This window comes from Theropithecus gelada, chromosome 6 (assembly GCF_003255815.1).
Source record: "Theropithecus gelada isolate Dixy chromosome 6, Tgel_1.0, whole genome shotgun sequence".
Classification (NCBI taxonomy): Eukaryota; Metazoa; Chordata; class Mammalia; order Primates; family Cercopithecidae; genus Theropithecus; species Theropithecus gelada.
The window spans coordinates 132,637,812-132,657,704 of NC_037673.1; the positions used below are offsets into that span (position 1 = coordinate 132,637,812).

The 19,893-nt window shown below is 46.6% G+C and overlaps 1 protein-coding gene across 3 annotated transcripts in view; it reads right to left on the reverse strand.

Annotated features, from left to right (window-relative positions):
• Nucleotides 1-206: 206 nt before the first annotated feature.
• Nucleotides 207-19,893, reverse strand: part of TRPC7 (transient receptor potential cation channel subfamily C member 7) — a 141,684-nt gene continuing 121,997 nt past the window's right edge. For all 3 annotated transcript variants that reach the window (XM_025388287.1, XM_025388286.1, XM_025388285.1), the window contains 5 exons: nucleotides 19,011-19,206; nucleotides 13,304-13,525; nucleotides 12,543-12,623; nucleotides 3,508-3,583; nucleotides 207-897 (listed from right to left, as the gene is read on the reverse strand). In XM_025388287.1, coding sequence (XP_025244072.1) covers nucleotides 728-897; nucleotides 3,508-3,583; nucleotides 12,543-12,623; nucleotides 13,304-13,525; nucleotides 19,011-19,206 — 745 coding nt within the window. In that variant the 3' untranslated portion in view covers nucleotides 207-727. The remainder of the gene's footprint in view (nucleotides 898-3,507; nucleotides 3,584-12,542; nucleotides 12,624-13,303; nucleotides 13,526-19,010; nucleotides 19,207-19,893) is intronic.

Here is a 19,893-nt window from a genome sequence, read left to right on the forward strand (position 1 = left end):
GCGGCCCCGGCAGCGTATACACAGAAGTTATTATGAGGTAATTTTATTTCTTTCCATTTTAGGTAAAAATAGTAAATACAAGATAATCTTAATAAAGGTAAAAATACATCATTTGGATTTTGTTGTTGTTTTCTAAACAGTGCTACCTACAGTACAGTTTTCGATTTAGGATTTTTAAACTCTCTCTCTTTTTTTTTTTTATAAACAAATAGAACTATTTTGCTATTAGGCTGTGTTCTCATCTGGCACTTAAGAATAGATCACAGGTCACCTCCCGGTTCTGTTTGGATGTGTTGGGGAGTGGCGGGGAGGGAGTGAGAAGGAGTTTGTGGGTTGAGGTGTTTGTCTTCCCAGGACACAGCCAGAGCTGCAGTCCCACCTGCAGTGGGAGGGCACAGGTGTGCACCCAAGATGGCCTTTTCCCGCTCTGGCCACAGGGATGGGTTTCACTGTGGCTGGACCAAAGGTCTCACACTCGTCAGGGAACTGTTCCTCCCCTCCTCCCGTGATAGCTTTTCTTACCCAACCGCCTAGATTCACAGCAGTTCTGGGTCTAGGCAGGCCAGCGGGCTGGAGATGTCAGTCATGCTGCAAGAGACTGAGCCAGGAGATCCCCTTCATGTCCTAGAGGAGTGGGCTGGGGACCCCTCCCCACCAGGGATGGGGGCCAGGGCATCCACCCTGGCCTTGGAATGCTGGTAGAAGTCACAGATGCCGATGTGGGGTGCTAAATGTCTTTGCCCTTGTTCACCCTCAGGTGGTCTTTGTTTAAGTTCTTTCCAAACTTCTCGCTGAGTTGTTGAATCAGGTCTGCCAGCTCACCGGTAGCTTGAGACTTTTCCTCAAGAAGCTCGTAGCGCAGGCTGGAGATGTCTTGCTTGATTTCCTTCAGCTCGCCTGCAAGGACAGAGGAGATTTTGCTGAGTCTGAGCAGGTGGAAGCTGGGGGCTTGTCCCATGCGGATGTGGGCATGTGCATCCTTCCAGCGGAATGTCGGGTCCCGGGCCAGCCCACCAGGGTTGAAGGTGAGGCAAAGGGGGCTCTATTTGAACCCAGAACCACCCAACTCCTCCACCGCTGAAGGACTCATCGATCCATAGAAAGCCCTTCTCCTCCCGTTCCAGGAAAACCTTTCCCTTAGGGATTTGAAGGAGGAGTCAAGATCAGGGCTGTGAATTGTGTCTAACACCTGTTTCATAAAATACTTGTTAAAAAGTTTGTTTCGGAGTCTTTAAAGGCAGATTTCAAGACTCTGGACAACAACTCCATTAACTGGAGCATTGATTTTGAAGATGCTATGTTTTGTTCTGCCGTAGTTATTTGTAGAGAAGAGAAACTCCCAGGACCCTGGAGAGAATGGCTTGGCACAGCAGATGCAGCCATGGTGACCATGGAGCTGACCAGCCTCCTGGGAGTGAGCTGGCCACCTGAGCAGGGTCCACTCAGCCCACACCAGCAGCAGCACCACCTCACTGACAGGAGCTGCGACAATGCCCGCCGCCTCCTCCTTCCATAATGAGGGACCACCTAGCAGGGACCTTCACTTTTATTTCCACAGCGAACCTTGTGGTTAGAAGTCCAATGGGTCTAGGCTGTGGGAATCTTCTATTAACCACAAACAGGTGTCAGAAGGATCTTTCCTAATACTGGAGATACTGCACTTGGCTTGTGTGGGAGTCCACTGTCTGTGGAAACATTGCTCATCTATTTTTCAGGTATAGTCCATACACATAAAAGGTAGAGATCTTAAAGGTACAGTTTGAACCATTTTAACAAATGGATACACCCCCTATTTTTATCAGGTGCTTCACTGAGCCCCCGTTTCATGGTGTAAGTTAGATGGCATGACACCTGAGCACCCCCACCTTTTATGATCAGTGATGTTCACATGAATCAGTTACATACTGCTTGAGGCTGGCTGGCATGACACTTGGCCATTGTTTGTTTGAGACCTACGAGTAGGTAGGTGGACTGTTGTCAACCCCTAAACCATGTCAGCTCAGGGGCAGTTCAGTCATGGCTGACTTCGAGCTGCATGCTGGGTGCCCCAGGATGAAGTAGAGGGTCACCCAATGACCAGGCTCTTTCTGTAGTTCCCTGTGGCCCAAGCGAGGAGAACAGAAACTTCACTCATGGATGAGGCTGTTTCTAGGTAGCAAATACTTATCATAGGTATCTCATTAATTACCTGGTATAAAGTAATTTGCTTTTCATCTAAGAGTAACTGCTTAAAATTGACTGGAAAATAACCCAAACAGTGAAAATAAGATGGCCGGTAAGCCTCATTGTGCCTCAGAGACCCCGGTGCAGTTTTCCAAAAGCAGATCCCAGGCCCCACTCCAGAGATACTGATTCATTAGGTCTGTGTGGGGTCTGGGGTCTGTAGTTTTAACAGCTAGTTCTGAGGTGGGGAACACTTTGAGAAACATGGCTGGCAGTTAGATGCTGAGAACCTCGAACGGAGACTGGACAGGGCCAGATAGAAGCAAGTAGCGGCAGACCCTAAAGGCAGTGTGCATCTGCTCAGTGGAGGTGCACCACGGAATGAAGTACAGCACTGGAATTCTGAACCATCCTGCACTCAAGAGGCATAAGGTTGGCTCAAGGCCACCACTGCTGTGGGAGGCAGAGGAATGTCTCCCACTCCCAAGATGTCCCTGTCCTAATCCCTGGTGTTCTGCCTGTGGGTAGTCATGTTCCCCCTCAAAGGGGAACTGAGGTGGCAAATAGAATTCAGGTTGCTGATCAGCTGCCCTTAACAGAAGGATATTATTCTGGATTATCTTGGTGGAACCAATTCAATCACATGAGTCCTTAAAAGTGGAGGAGGGGCCAGGGCTCAGTAGCTCACGCCTGTAATCCCAACACTCGGGAGGCCGAGGTGGGCGGATCACGAGGTCAAGAGTTTGAGACCAGCCTGACCAACATGGTAAAATCCTATCTCTACTAAAAAAAAAAAAAAATACAAAAATACAAAAATTAGCTGGGCATGGAGGCATGCACCTGTGATCCCAGCTAATCAGGAGGCTGAGGCAGGAGAATTGCTTGAACCCGGGAGGCAGAGGTTGCAGTGAGCAGAGATTGTGCCATTGCACTCTAGCCTGGGCGACAGAGCAAGACACCATCTCAAAGAAAAAAAATAGGTGGAGGAGGAAGGTAGAGGAGTGGGGTCAGAGATGGGACAACGGAAGATGAGGCAGGGCAAATGAAGCGTGAGAGTGCCTGATGCCTGCTGCCAGCTCTGAGGTGGTGGGGCTGTATGCACAGACCAAGTGCTGGAGCTCAGGGCAGCCCAGCTGGAGCTCAGGCCAGCAAGGAAATGGGGACAGGCCTGCAGCCCCGTGGAAATGCATTCTGCTGACACCTGAATGACCAAGGAGACTGAGTCTCCCTGGAGCCTCCAGAAAGGAGCACACTGCCCTGACAACACCGTGGCCGTAGGCCGGTGAGACCCGCAGAACCCGTGTTGTTTTAAATCACCACGCGGGTGGAAATCCAGTCACTTACCTTCATTGACTTCGTCATTTTCTCTGTCCACCTGGGCTTTCAGGACATATCTTTTTATGAGCCGTTTCATGATTTTCTGAAATGTCAAGCAAGGAAGGGATCAGACAGGGTGGGCCTAGTGCAGAGGCAGCCTACGTGGTGTAGCAGGACCCCTCCCTCCCTTGAAGAGCCTCAGCAACCACGGCAACCCTCCCATGCCTGGCGCCTCACTCTGGAGGGGTACCTGCACAGTGTGGGTACCTGGTCAGTCTCTGTTTAGCCTCCCCTACAGGACACAATGTCCACCTGAACCTGGGATACTTCTCAGTGGCAGGAAACTGAGCCAAGCAGAGAGGGAGAGACAGAGAGAAAGGGTGGAGTGGGGAGTGGCGGAAATCCTGGATCCACGTCTCTGGTCCAGGGGCCTTGGCCTGGCTCTGCCCTACTCAGTCATGTCATCTTTCCTGGACCTCAGTTCTATTTCAAGGATGGAGGGCTGGGGAAGACTTAGCAGGCCTGCCTGGGTGGAGCTGCCTCCCTCGGAGGTCACAGTGAGCAGTGTGCGCTTCATGAGAGGAGATCCGCTGGGTACAGGAGTTAGGACCAGGCTTGGAGGATAAGTCCACTGTACCTTGGAAAATTCCTACCAGAAGCAGAAGCAGACACAGCTGGGCCTCTGGGGTTTTACAGAGATACCACTTCCCACAGGCCTGACACTGTGCTGCCGGAGTCACACTGGAGAAGGATTTGGCCCTCAAGTTCCGTTCATTATGCAAATACCGAATTCGTTAAGCAGGCGAGGCATGAATAAACACTTAAGACACACCAAGAATAGAGCCAAGTGTAGGAAAGACTGCAGGAGGTGAACTTTGGATTTTGCCAGCTAGTTGGTCCAGGGTTCCTGCGAAATCACAGGATTTAAAAATACTCGGGTAGCCGAGACTTCTGAATCTTCCAAGAGATGAGCAGTGTGGAAGAGAGGAAGGGATTTCCCTGCTCCTTGGTCCTCCCTTCCTGTGGCCTTCTCACCTGCTCACACCTGGGGACCAAGAGGACAGAGGCAGCATTTTCCAGTTTGAAGAGACCTGTAGGGACCTGATTCTGTTCCTAGTTTTGCTGCATAGGCTATGGAAAAGCATCTTGCAAATAAAAAGTAAGTGAACTGGATGCAAAGAGCTGGAGGATTTACTCGTTATCATCAATTATGGTTCTTTCCATCCCTTTAACCGTGAAGAGCTTGCCACAGAGATGCTTCCTGGCCTGTGATTCCAAGACTTCACCTGAACCCAAAAGGCTCTCTAGGATAACACTGGGTTTAGCTCATTCAGGCCAGCGCTGCCCCTCCTCAGCCCTTGGGCTCATGGGCCAACTGGCTCTGTGGTTTGAGTCGTGATCTAATTTCAGGCTGAAGAATTGACCGTTGCTGCTTCCTGCTGATCCTTCTCAGAGAAGCCTGGGTCTTATCCTACTAGTGGTTAAACTGCAGTGCTGAATTTCTCATGGATATAGTCTAGTCAATAAAGTAAGTTATCTAAGTTATAAAAACATACCCCTTTCAAGCTAGGTGCGGTGGCTCATACCTGTAATCCCAGCACTTTGGGAGGCCGAGGTGGGCAGATCACCTGAGGTCAGGAGTTCAAGACCAGCCTGGCCAACATGGTGAAACCCTGTCTCTACTAAAAATACAAAAGTTAGTTGAGCATGGTGGTGGGCACCTGTAATCCCAGCAACTCATGAGGCTGAGGCAGGGAGAATTGCTTGAACCTGGGAGGCAGAGGAGGTTGCAGTGAGCTGAGATCATGCCACTGCACTCCAGCCTGGACAACAGAGTGAGACTCCATCTCAAAAAAAAAAAATATATATATATATATATTTCAGATATATATAAAATATATATCTCAAAAAATATTTTTTGAGATTATATAAAATATATATACAAAATATATATATATATATATACACACACACACACACACACACACACATATCCCTTTCCATGAGACTCAATAATGCTGCTTTCACTTTGAGTTGGAAAAACAAAACAAGACAAAAACTTTGTCCCAAACTAGTTCTCATGAAAAAAAAAAAAAACATAACAAAACAGACACCTAGGTATCTGTCATTCTTACTGAATAAGAAATTCAGAAGTGTTCTTCCACGGCAAGCTTTCAGGCTGACACAAAATTAAAGGGACCTAGTTAAAGTTGGTTGCCTTTTCAAGGCAAACCTCAGGAATTGAGGGTTCTTCAGTTTCTGGATCCATCAATTAAAGAGCTTTACTGTTTCTCATGTAAAATAATAAGCCAGAGATTGGTAGTCAAATGACGTTGAGGAAAATCCTTTCATAGGTGCAGCCAGAATTGCAGCCCTTCCTGTTTGGTGTGCACCTTTTGTATTTAAGAACATTCCATGGCGTATATTTACTAGTAATAGAAAATGTGCCCCTCAAACCCTATTTGGCTGGGATAGGTGAGATCCTGCTTGTAGTCTCCCTCAATGCAGAGGAGCCCCTCAGGAGGAAGGGTGAAAGGATGAAGATGCAAAGAAGCAAATGCATTGAGTGCTTCCATAGACCAGGATTGTGTCAGCCTCTCACAAAAGTCATCTTACTGACTCCTCCAAGAAACTCAGTGAGATGGGAGTTGTCATCTCCATTTACAGATGAGGACACTGAGGCTCAGACACTGATGTAACTTCTCCAAGGTCACACAGCTGGAAAGTGGCAGATCTGAGATTTAACCAGCATGGAAACCATGGCTGGGGCTTCATCTGGGCATCAAAATAAAGGCTCAAGATGGTTTAGGAAAAGAGATGTAGGAAACTGGCCCCTATTAGTCAAAGAGGGTTTGGGCCATGTCTGGGTACTGAGTCTTTTTATGCAGGGGGAAGCCTCACTAGATTTCAGAGGCTGGGTGACATCATACAGTGGTCATCCGTTGAATAAGGGGGTCTCTGCTCTGGCACTGGCAGGAATGCTCATGACCCACTCTTGAGCACTGGCATGCTCAACCTGAGCCAGGGTTTCTGTTGACCTAGGGCTCAGAGGGTAGAAAAGCAAAGGTTTACTTTGAAGCTGTCAGTGTGCATTAGGATTATAAAGGCTTCCTGTGGAAGCAGAACCAGATGAGCACTGCAGACGTGCCGGGAAACTTTAGCCTTCCTCCTCACCTCCAGGGCACTTCCCAGAGTGACAGGGACCTTCAGGGAGAGCAGTCTGACTGCCTGCCAGTTCTTAAAGACTTCATGTCCTGCCTGGCATGGTGGCTCATGCCTATAATCCTAGCACTTTGGAATGCTGAGGCAGATGGATCACTTGAGGCCAGGAGTTGGAGACCGGCCTGGGTAACATGGCGAAACCCCATCTCTGCTAAAAATACAAAATTTAGCCAGGCGTGTTGATGCACACCTGTAGTCCCAGCTACTTGGGAGGCTGAGGCAGGAGAACTGCTTTAACCTGGGAGGCAGAAGTTGCAGTGAGCCAAGATGGTGCCATTGCACTGCCGCCTGGGTGACAGAGTGAGACTCTGTCTCATAAACCAAAAAAACTTCATGTCCTCATAGAGACCTAACTTCCCTTCTGTTATGTGCATGCTGCACAACTTGATACCTTCAAAAGCCAGTTTTGCCACCAGAAAGCCTGAAATGGTTGGAGAAATGGCCAAAAGTTCTATTTAACATGGATGGCACAGAGGATATTGTTGCAGGAAGTGAGGGACCCTGAAAGGAGGTACCAGCTGGAGCTGCGGCAGAGGAACATAAATTGTGAAGATTTCATGGATGTTTATCACTTCCCTAATAATACTTTCATAATTTCTTACACCTGTCTTTATTTTAATCTCTTAATCCTGTTATCTTTGTAAGCTGAGGATGTACATCACTTCAGGACCACTGTGATGATTGCGTTAACTGTACAAATTGATTGTAAAACATGTGTGTTTGAACAATATGAAATCAGTGCACCTTCAAAAAGAACAGAATAACAGCAATTTTCAGGGAACAAGGGAAGACAACTATAAGGTCTGACTGCCTGTGGGGTTTGGCACAATAGAGCCATATTTTTCTTCTTGCTGAGAGCCTATAAACGGACATGCAAGTAGGGAAGATATCGCTGAATTCTTTTCCTAGCAAGGAATATTAATAATTAAGACCCTGGGAAAGTAATGCATTCCTGTGGGGAGGTCTACAAACAGCCACTCTGGAAGTGTCTGTCTTATGTGGTTGAGATAAGGACTGAAATACGCTCTGGTTTCCTGCAGTATTCTCAGGCTTATTAGGGTGGGGAAGAAACTCCACCCTGGTAAATTTGAGGTCAGACCAGTTCTCTGCTTTCGAACCCTGTTTTCTGTTGTTTAAGATGTTTATCAAGACAATACATGCAAAGCTGAACATAGACCCTTATCAGGAGTTTTTGATTTTGCCCTTTGCCTTGTGATCTTTGCTTTGCCCTTTGCCTTGTGATCTTTATTGGCCTCAGAAGCACGTGATCTTTATTCTCCTTTTTGCCCTTTGAAGCATGTGATCTTGTGACCTACTCCCTGTTCTTGCACCCCCTCCCCTTTTGAAATCCTCAATAAAAACCTGCTGGTTTTGTGGCACAGGTGGGCATCACAGTCCTACCGATATGTGATGTCACCCCCGGAGGTCCAGCTGTAAAATTCCTCTCTTTGTACTCTTTCTCTTTGTTTCTCAGCCGGCTGACGCTTATGGAAAATAGAAAGAACCTACGTTGAAATACTGGGGGCTGGTTCCCTTGATAGGATATCTATTTCTATTTGATTTCATTAAAATGGAAAAACTGCAATTACATTTGCCCCAACCTAATAGAAAAGATGGATGTAGAAAGCCTCCCTTCTTTCACTATGTGGGGGAAATGTGTGTGTATCTCTCTCTGTGTGTGTGTGTGTGTGTGTGTGTGTGTATGTTTTGTGATGAGTATGAGATACCTCCTTGCTATCTTCCATAGAGTTCTTTCACTTCATGGAGATAATAAGCTTTCTCCAAGTTACTATGTCCGTGGTAGTGTCTACTCTCCCTGCCCTGTCCCATGCATTAGAAAGTACTGGAGATAAGTATATTTAGTGCTATCACTCAGGAAAAGAATACTCAGGAGGATGAAGATGAGATGCAGAATGGATAACAGCAGTTGTCAGGCAGAGCCCTACATCTGGAGAGGAAGGCACACAGTTCCCACAGCCCAGACCCAGCCCAGACTACAAGGGGCCAGATGGCCTCTGGCTGCTGGTGGTGAAGGGGAATACAGGACATCTTTCTATGAGAGAGACAACTCTCCCTGCACAGCCAGGGCAGATGAGGACACAGATAAGGAAGCAAGGGAGAGAACACATACTGTATGTTGATGATGGCCAATGAGGTAGGATCCAGAGGGAAGCAATGTGGTCACCTAGGAAAACAGAAATTGAGGAACATTTGGAAGAGAGTGGACGAAATGGATCACAGGACAAGTCATTCATTAAACTGAGGTTTATCAGACACAAGAATAGAAGAAATAGGCACTGGCAAGTTGTCCATCCTCTTTGCTTTGATCTCTTCAGTAAAGGCCATTTAGAAGATGGAAAAGAGAACTCCCCACTGGCTTTTGGGGAGCAGATTGCAGCATAAAGATTGGCGTGTATGTGAAAGATGGATGTGCCTGGATTCTATCAATTATTTGGGATATCACTTGTTCAGTTTCACCATAAAGAAATATACCTCTCAGAGTGAGTATGTGGGTCTGTATACTTCCTGCCCCAACAAACTGACAAGCTGGATCTTGGAACAGATCACAGGGAGCTTGGGGAGGAGGCATACTTTGGTCATCTCACCAGTATCATGGTTTTGCTCCATTGTTGGGTCTCATGTCTGCAGAGCCCAGACTGGAAAACACATTACAAAAAATGGTTTTGTAAAAAATAGCAATCCAGATACCCTGGAGTCTAAGGAAACAACACAGAAAGCCTCTGAAGTCTGAAGGAGCTGTCTTCCCTTACAACAAAGACCTCACAAAAGCAGAAGCATTGACAAACAGCAGAATAAACATCTGAAACGCTAACAGTCGAGAAATTGAATGAAGAGACAAAAAAGTAGCAAGTTTAGTAACTAAATGTGTGTGAATGATGGTGCTTTTATCTTCTTGGGAATACGAAGTGATTTCTCAGAGCCACAACATGTGAGAGGCTGATGGAATATGTGCTCAGTGACAGCAGCTCTGCCTAGGGCCTGGATTGTAAGAAAGAGGGGGTGAATTGGGCTGCTAATGTTCTCTGCACATTTGGAAGCTGCTGTGGGAGGAAAGCAATGCTACTTGGAAGACCACTGGTGGGCCCAAGGAAAGAGAGGAGCCGTACTCAGATCCCCACTCAAATTGTCCTTGCTGCTGGTGATAGCAAAAGTGCCCCAGTGCCTTCTCCTGCTCTTTGCCTCTTCACTGTGTGCTTGGAAGGCTCAGATAGGTCTCTTCCTGGTGACTGTCAAACACAGGCAAGACAGGTTCTGAGGAGGGTGCTGGTGCAACACTATGAAGATAAATAATAGGCCAGTGTCCAGGCAGCATGATGTGGTGAGAGAGGGGGGCCCTCTGAGTCAGAGAGATCTCAGTTCAGTCACTTCTGTGGCCTTGGCCACTGAGCCTCAATTCCCTCATCTGTTACATGAGGTTGAAGACAGTGCCCATCTCCAAGGAATATGGGCAACTACACCTGAGCTAGTGTCCAGCCTGCATCCAGGTGTCTTTTAGTGACATCTCAGGGTTTACTCCTATTGTGAGCAGATGATGACTCAGGACGATGCCATGCAGCCTAGCAGGGTGGAGCCAAAAGCCGATGTGCAAAGACTATGCTCCCTCAGTCCCTTTCCTCTGATGCCTACTGGCTGGCTTTTTGTTTCTTCTTTTCTGTGATAACTATTTGAATAAGTCGCCTCAGGCTTTTTCTGTGGAGTCACAAATTACAAAATGAGCAAAGCTTTTCGAGGTCATCAGTCACCTGAAGTTGTAGACGACCAATCTCTGTAATCACAGCAGGAAGTTCCTGGGGAGATTCAAGGCAGTATGGACTCAACCAGCGAGGATGGAAGACAGAGAGGGGACTGCTCTGAGACTGCTTTTGAAAATGGTCTCCTACCAGGCACGGTGGCTCACGCCTGTAATCCCAGCACTTTGGGAGGCCGAAGCAGGTGGATCACCTGAAGTCGGGAGCTCGAGACCAGCCTGACCAACATAGTGAATCCCCATCTCTACTAAAAATACAAAATTATCCAGGCATGATGGTGCATGCCTGTAATCCCAGCTACTCGGGAGGCTGAGGCAAGAGAATCACTTGAACCTGGGAGGTGGAGGTTGTGGCAAGCCGAGATTGTGCCATTGCACTCCAGCCTGGGCAACAAGAGTGAAACTCTGTCTAAAATAAATAAATAAAGTAAATAAGTACGTAAATAAATAAATAAAAGGAAATGGTCTCCTTCAGAAAGGATTCATTCTGGGATGGGACATTCACACAGAATTATCTTCCTGTATCTCAGGAGCTGATTCTGCTCAAAACCTAGGAGAGATTTGGCCCTAACCCATTGGGTATCTATCTTTTCTGTGACACAGATAATCTACACTTCTCTCTGAAAAGCTGAGAAATAAAAATCCTTCCACTGACCAAAGGCTTTGTTTTGTAAAATAGCTCAAAGCAGATCAAACCAGTCAGTCCCAATTTTGTGCATGATTAAACACAAGATTTGCCCATTACTAATTTTTCGCCTGTCATCTGACAGAACTATAAGCTCTTTGAGGGATGAGCCATTTCTTAATTGTGCAATTAAATCCTCCTAACTGCACAGCTGGCTTCTGAAATATGGTTGGAGAGATTCAATTAGAGACCTATATCTAAAAGATCTAAGTCTGTAATTGCTCCCTGTGGGAAGGTGGCACCAGGGGCACATCACCTCCACCCAAAGGCATGCTCAGGACAGCTTAAAATTTACATCTGATAAGAAGTGATCAGCATAGGTGAAACTACTGATCATCGAGAAGTGGAAGGCAGGAAAGGAGTGGCCTGCACTTTTATAATTGATCATCCGTAGCTATCGTTTATCACTGGTGCATGGGCTGATCCAAACGGATACAGAGATCTGGCATTCATTTCCAAAAGCAATGCAAGGATTGGAAGCATAAAAGTTCTTTTTCTAATTTTTCTGACAACAGACTTGGCAGGCTGGCAGTCCAAGTCTGAAGACACCTATATCTACTTGACTGCTTAAGAAAGAAACCTGGGAGCCATGCTGGGTGCGCCTCACCCTCCCGATATGTGCCCAGCAGCTATACATCCAGAAAGCGTATTGCGTCTGTCTGCTTTTCTCCATCACCCTGATCATACCCCAATCCAAGCAACCATGCCTTGTACCTGAATGACTGTCACATCCTCCTCACTGGTATCCCTGCTTTTATTCTTGTCCCCACCTGTCTCCTCTCATTATAGCAGTTAGGTGGTTTCTTAAAGCACGAATACAATTTCATTCTCTCCCCTCCTGGGCAAAGTTACCCTCTCCCCCATCCTGACAGTGGTCTGGTCCTCTGACCTCACCTCCTTCCACTCTCTGCTTCCACAGGGCCAGGCTGCTCTGGACCTGCCACCCTTCTCTTCCTCTGCCCGGAAGGTCACATATGGCTGCCTCCTGCATCCGAGTGGTCTTGGCTGACTGTTCTCTCCTTGAAGATGTCCCCTCTGAAAACCATATCTAAGCAGAAGCTCCCTATTTTTCTCTGTTTTTGAGTCCTCCTGTTTTCTTTTTGTCACTGTCATCAGTTTGAGGGCATACACTTATCTCTGTGTTGACTTGTTCATTGTCCATTGTCACTAGACTGGAGGTGCCACTGAGGAAGGAACCACATCTCTATCTGTATCCCCAGGAAGTAGCACAGTGCCTGACATATAGTAAGCACCCAATAAATATTTGTGCAATAAAGGAAGGAATGAAGCTGTGTTCTCGGGGATGACACAGCCATGGGACTGAATCTGTGTCTTAGTGGAGTCTACTTCTGCCCATGCTTGGATGCTTGGGAAAGGGGTGGTTACCTGGTATCTGGTGGGCTTGCTGAAAGTGTTATTTGCTGTCAGGTTTTCAGAATTCCTCATGCCAGCCTGGTAGCGAGTCTTCTGGATAAAACAAACAAACCCACACATATCACACACAAAAACATACATGCATCCCTACATATCTTGTAGGACTTGAACAGTATCCACATACGGGGCTGTCTCAGTGAGGCAGCTACTGAAAGCTGATTTACCCGGTGCTGCTTGGCTTCCTAGAACATTGTTTCTAGGACCTTTAGCTCTGTAGGATGTTAATAAGGGTTACAGAATATTGTTTAGCCAACTTGGTTGGAAAGCACTGAGTTAAGGTTAGATGGATGTCTCTTCTCCAGGGGTTTTAACATACTAATAAACACTGAGAATCCCCAGGAGAGCCAGACAGTGGGAAGGAAACCTTTTTCTCGGAGATCGTTTTCCAGACACTTTCTGAGAAAAGCTGTTCCATTTCCAAGTCCACTAAGGGGTTCCCTTCACTGGGGTCACGGCCTAGCCAGGCAGCTTGCTAAGTCCCCAGCAGGGCACCTCTCCAAGGGGTTGCAAGGAGAAAGGGGGGTATCACAGTAGCCTCTGCTGGCATTGGAGCTTTCAGATGTGTCCAGGCAGACTCTACAGAGTACCGGCCCTCCCAGCCCCTGGCCCCCCTTGCATGGGGTCGGGGAGGGCAGCCATATGACTCAAACACACTCCACTTGCCCGCCCCCTCCTGCTGCCTTCTCCAGCCCCATAAACCACAGGCTACCTACCTTGAATTTGGAATTCAGCATGCCCATTTCAAGGTCATTTTCACAGCTTTTGGCCTTAGATTTGCAGAGTTTTATGAGGCACATCTTGATTCTCATTATGAGATAATAAAATGATTTAGGACTTGGCACTAGATTAAAAGGAGCAGGTAGAGTTCTTCCTTCATCAAAGTAAGACAGCCAGAGTTTTGCTCGGGCGAATTTCCATTCCACATCTGCATCCTCCTGTGGAACAAGGGAAACAACAACACACCCTCGAAGGCCGCGATTTAACAACGGAGCCCATCCTGAGGAGCGGAGACACAGCCTACACATTCGGAGAGCAGACTTCTAAGCAGGACTCTGGTGCGTCTACAGATGGCACAGAGAAGGGGAGTTTACTCTCACTAAAGCCATGCACATTGGTTACTCTTTCCGCCTCTGTCCTTCGGACTCATGACTGAGAAGCCTCGACCAGTTCATACTAACCGCCCCTGTTCTACACTGGGTATTTTTACCGACATTCTCCACATGCAGCTAGCCAAAGAACTTTTCTCACCGCCACTTAACCTGGTTATTCATTAATCTTTATAGCTCTGCTAGCTGATTCACCAGCCACCACGGCGTTACTGTATTTATTAACCTCTAAAGAAGTGCTGCTCACTAGAAATATATTGTGAGCCAAAAAGATGAGCCACATAGGTAAGTTTCAATTTTCTACTAGCCCTATTCTAAAAAGTAAAATCGAACAGGTGAAATTAGTTTTAGTAATATATTATATTTAATGCAGTAGATCAAAAATATCATTTCAACATGTAAGCATTATAGAACAATATTAAGATAGCTTACCTTACGGTTTTCATACTAAGTCTTCAAACTCCAGTGTGAATTTTATCCTTACAGCACATCTATTTGGACCAGCCACATTTTTTTTTTTTTTGAGATGGAGTCTCATTCTGTCGCTCAGGCTAGAGTGCAGCGGCGCGACCTCAGCTCACTGCCAGCTCCGCCTCCTGGATTCACACCATTTCCTGCCTCAGTCTCCTAAATAACTGGGACTAAAGGCACCCGCCACCACACCTGGCTAATTTTTTGTGTTTTTATTACGGATGGGGTTTCACCGTGTTAGCCAGGATGGTCTCGATCTCCTGATCTCGTGATCTGGCTGCCTCGGCCTCCCAAAGTGCTGGGATTACAGGCGTGAGCCACCGCGCCCGGCTGGACCAGCCACATTTTAAGTGCTTGATAGGCATATGTGGTTAGTGGCTACCACATTGGACAGCACAGTATATTTCTTATTGGTCAGAGTGCTGGCAGGGAGGATGTTTATAGATCTTACATATGTAATTCAAGGGGAGCAAAGCCTGAGTGTAGTTTGTAGGAGGGGATCCAGCTGTGTTCTCTTCTGGGGCAGTGGGGTTAGACTTAAACCCAGGTTCTGTTCCTTCAGACCGTGTCAATGCCAGAATGCTGAGTGGGCCCCTGAGAGGAGCAGGTGTATTTTGTCTAGACAGGTTCCTTGAACCTCTGTCCTAGGAGGGCAGTTTGAGACCAGAAAAGAGGTGTGGGGTTTGTAAACAGATGGACCTGGGCTCAAAATCCCTTATTAGCTGTGTAACTTTAGCTGGGTGTCTTGAGCTTATGGAGATAAAACTGCTTCCCTCATATAGCCCTGAGGTCAGTAGTGCGTGTGTGCTCCCTGGGCAGTGGGTTCCTCTTTCCACAGACAGCGACTACACTCTGAGGGGCTGTGAACCCAGCAAGGGCCCAGGAGAGGCTGCTGGGATATACCACAAGAGTACAGGGTTATAACCAGCAGGTTTGACCACTTTGCTTTTGTTGAGGATCGACACTGGGCCTGGTTCACTTGGGGACATCCTACAAGGATCTTTTAGGTTGGAAGCTTTGTGAGGGCAGGGCTCACTCCTGGTCTCGCTGTACAGGACAGTTGTAACAGGGACACCCATCCTGAGAGGAAGTGTGGTATGGTGCAAAGTGCATGGGTTCTGTAGCCTGTGTGGGTTTAAATCCTGGCTCTGCTCCTTACTATCTATGCAACCATGGCAGGTGACTGATCACTCTGGGCCTTAGTTTCCTCATCTGTAACATAAGCATAGCAATACCTATCGAATAGGCTGAGAGGATTAAAGGAGTTAATGCGTAGATGACATTGAACAGTGCCAGACACTTACTAAGCCCTCAACAAATGTGATTTTCATCTCCATAGCCTAGCATAGGCCTAGCAGTCAACCTTCAGGCCCTTAGCATTGATGAAGCACCTGCTATGCACCTGGTATGTGCTAGGGAGGCCCTGGGCATGACAATCCATGCGGTGGTGGAACACACAGTCTGGCCAATGATGTGAGCCCAGCAAGGGCCCAGGAGAGGCCCACAAGAGTACAGGGTTATAATCAGCTGTTCAACAGCTAGTTAGTTAGTCTTTTACCTATTGTTGTACCCAGAGCTGGAGGAAGGTCTAGGTACTGAGGCCACTGACCCAGTCTGGGAGTCAGGGAAAACTGGCTGGTGTTTGGGTTCAGATCCGAGGAGTGAGCAGTTCTCAACCAGGTCAAGGGTGGGTGGGGTGGGGGGTAGAGAATTTGTAAGAATTAACTCGTGGAAGAGGCAGTGAGAAGTGTAAATAACTTGAGGATGCTGGCAGTAAGGAACAAGGGAGAAAGAGGTTGGGAGCTGGAAAGTAAGATAGAGGGAGGATTTTTTATAGTTCTTTCTTTTTTTTTTTTTTTAAAGATCAAGAGACTTATTTAAATGCTGACAGGAAGGATTAGGTAGCAAGAGAGGGGTGAAGACACAGGCAGGCAGGGTGCCATGCAGTGGCAGCGGCTGGGGAGGCGGGTTGAGCAGAATGGAGCAGGGCAGAGCTCTCTGCTGGAGAAGGCTGTGCTGCCTGCAGAGGCAGGGGGCTGGGGTGGGGGGAGTTGAATGGAGGGGCAGGCGCAGGTGAGTTGTGGATTTGGACAGCAGGGGCTTAAGATCTACTGAGCCAATAAGTTAGTGTTCTCATGGAAGGGTTTACAAATATTTGCATCACGAAAACTACATGTGATCATGAACGCCTGGCATTTTCCAGTGGTACCTTCCATGGTCCAGTAAGAGAGGTGAGAACATGTGCCCTCACCTGCCCCAGAAGTCCAGAGCCCACAGGGGAGGTGTGGGGCTGTAATACACTCTCTGCAGGTCGGGGCCCCTTTCCGTGGTGGGATAACTTGACATCACATGCCGTGGGCTTGCCTACTCCTGCCCTCAGTTAGTGGGCATCCCTCACAGCCAACCGCGAGGTTTCCCATGCTACTGTCATTTCAGCCAAAGCATTACATGCCTGTTAGGATATGGCAGACTGCCGGGGAGAGTGGCGCAGAGACCTGCAGTTCTTCCAGGCACCATCTGGTTTTCTCTTACACAGAGGGAAACTGAGGCCCAGAAGGGCAGGAAGGACTAGTGGACAAGAGCTCATTATCCACACTGGTGACTAAGTATGTAAAATGGTTTAAAAATATATGTGTTGTTTGTCCATCCACGATGTGCTGTATTTTTCTGGAGGGCAACAGCTGAGGCTTCATGGCCAGGCTCACCTCTTCCTCTCACCTCTTGCCTTTTTTCCTCGCTCAATCTATGCTCTTGCAGCGCTGAGCATACCACACTGCTTCACCCCTCCCTGCCTTGGTTCATGTGTATATGAACCAAGTTCATATACACTCTACTGTGTTCATGGTTCATGGTTCACTCTACTGTATAGAGTACTCTTTTTCGGGGAGGGTAACATAGACTAAATTGTGCCCCCTAAAATTCCTATGTAGAAGCCCTAACCCCCATTAAGTTAGAAGGTGACTATATTTGGAGATGGAGCCTTTAAAGGGTGACTGAGGTTAAATGAGGTGACGAGGGTGGGGCCCCTATCTTTTTGGACTGGTGGCAAGGGTGTGTGAGGACACGGCAAGAAGGTGGACATCTGCAAGCTGAGCAGAGAGGCTCAGAAGGAGCCAACCCTGCTGATGTTGATCTTGGACTTGTGACCTCTAGAACTGTGAGGGAAGAAACTCCTAATGTTTAAGCCACACAGTCTGTGGTATGTTTTAGGAAAGCCCTAGCACGTTAATACACAGGGATCTTTACTTTTTTCTGTATAAGAAGTACATAAACATTGTTTCTTATACTTTAAGGACAGAGGTGCCCCAGGAAATGTGAAAGTCCCATTTCAGATCTTCTCTCTCCTTTCATTCCCTCCCCCAGAGGAGGCCTGGTCAAGAGCACTGTCGCCTCCTTGGAGTTCCTTTCTATATGTTTACATTTGTAGTGTTATGCAGATTAGATTCCTTTATATGTATTTTTCTACAACTTGCATTTTTTCACTTAATAATGTATTAGGGATTTTCCCATGTCAGTACAAAACGGTCTTTCTCATGGTGGATGTACAGTATACTACACCTTATTCTAAAGTGTGACTACATCACAGTTTATTTAAACATTCTCCTATCAATGGACTATTTCCAGGTTTTTCCTTTAATGAACATCTGTGTAAAATCATATTGGATCTATTCCCAGAATTGGAATTGTTGTGTCAATAGGTCAGTGCTTTTTATTTTGTTTTAACTTTAGCTCATTTATTTAATCTTACAGTAGGTAAAACAACAATATGATTTATAAAGGACAAAAAGTATAAAGAGAAGGAATTCCACCCACCATGCCTCCCACTCCCACCTCTCAACAGGCACGCCGTGGTGTCCTTCTTGTGGACCTTTCAGAGGTTTGTTCTTTCCATATGCTTATACAATCACAAATGAATCACATTCCCTTTTCTTTCTCTCTTACACAAGAGAAAGCCCACTATATACATTGTTCTGGAACTTGATTTTTATCTCCTACCACTGTAACTTGGAAGTCTTTCCCCATCAGCATCTAGAGAACATATTTATCCTTCTTAAAATAGAATTGCACAGCATCCCATTTTTCAGATGCATCATAGTCTATTTAATTAGATTCCTATTAATGCTCATTTAGTTTGTTTTTAATTTCTTGCTATTCTAAACAAAGCTGCAATCAATAGCTTATGGCTCATGCCTTTTAGATTTTCATAAATTGCCTCCTGATACATTCTCTCAACCCCGTTATCTGTCAGGCAAAATTGTTCTCATTTTAAATGGCCTTCCAGCATCACCTCTGGAAGCTTCCCCCATAGTCAATCTCTGTCTCTGTCCCCACACCACCCCCTACAACCTGACTGCACTGGCCCCAGGGCATTGGAATTTGTTGATCACCCTGTATCATCTCCTCGCTGGACTATGAGTTTCTCTAGGCAGGAACTGTGTCTTAGTCATCTTGGTATCACCAGTGCCTAGTGCAGATTTGGCTTACAGTAGGTACTTAATAAATAACATGTGAGAGGCAAAAGGGGCCGGGGGGCTGAAAGACAGTCATTCTGATTGATTGCCATTGTCATCTGCACGATGTCCTGAGAAGACAAGTTTAAAAGAGAGAAGACTCATGACTCCAGTTCTTTCTACTCTCGCTGGGCCTCATGGTGGTAGCAGCAAGGCCATGGGGCAGACTGACCAGAAGTATTTCTAGAAGCAATCCAGGAAGAATGCCTGTTATTTGTTGTTCTGGCTACACATTTAACAACCATGGCCTTCTAACATCATTCCCCTCATTGCTGAAAACAGCAATGTAAATAGATGAGGGACAGCGAGCATTTTCGGTGACCTGGCCTTACCTCAATTTCCTGATAGGAGTTGTTGATCATGGCTATTAGCATGTTGAGCAACACTACCACCATGGTGACGTTATAAACGCCGTAGAGAACGTAGCCGATGTTCTCGATGAATTTGTGGTCGTATTTCAGCACCACTGAGATTACTTCAGATAAGCCGAATATGGACCAAAATAAAGTTTTAAAACTTTCTTCAACCCTGCAAAGAAACAGACAGTCCTTTCATGTAGTTTGCATCAGCTTAAATTTTATTTATTCATTTATTTTGAGACAGGGTCTCACTCTGTCGCCCAGGCTGGAGTGCAGTGACTCAATCATGGCTCAATCCAGCCCTGACCTCCTGGACTCAAGCATCCTCCTGCCTCAGCCTCCTGTGTAGCCGAGACTACAGCTGTGCACCACCACACCTGGCTAATTGTTTTATTTTTTGTAGAGATGGGATCCCACTATGTTGCCCAGGCTGGTCTTAAACTCCTGGGCTCAAGGTATCATCCCACCTTAGCCTCCCAAAGTGCTGGGATGACAGATGTAAGCCACTGCATCTGGCCAGCTTGAACTTTTAAAATGAAAGTTGCCATTGGTCAGGCTTTACCTTGGAGTGCCCAGTTATCCTGGAGTGGGGCTGGGCTGGTTGGTGGTGCCTGCATTCTGAGATAATGTGACATTCATATTTCTAAGAAGACTTTGAAAGAATATTAAAAATGGCAGGCTATTTTTTATTCAATCCATTTATCAGGACTCCTGGTTGTGGTATCACTTTTCTCTTACTGTAATTAACTTAAACATTTAAAATTAAACACCTGGGTAAATGTTTGTTCTTGTGCATTATGAGCTCCAGAAAGTACACTCTTCCTTCCATTAAGCCCTAACCATTTCTTCTCAGACT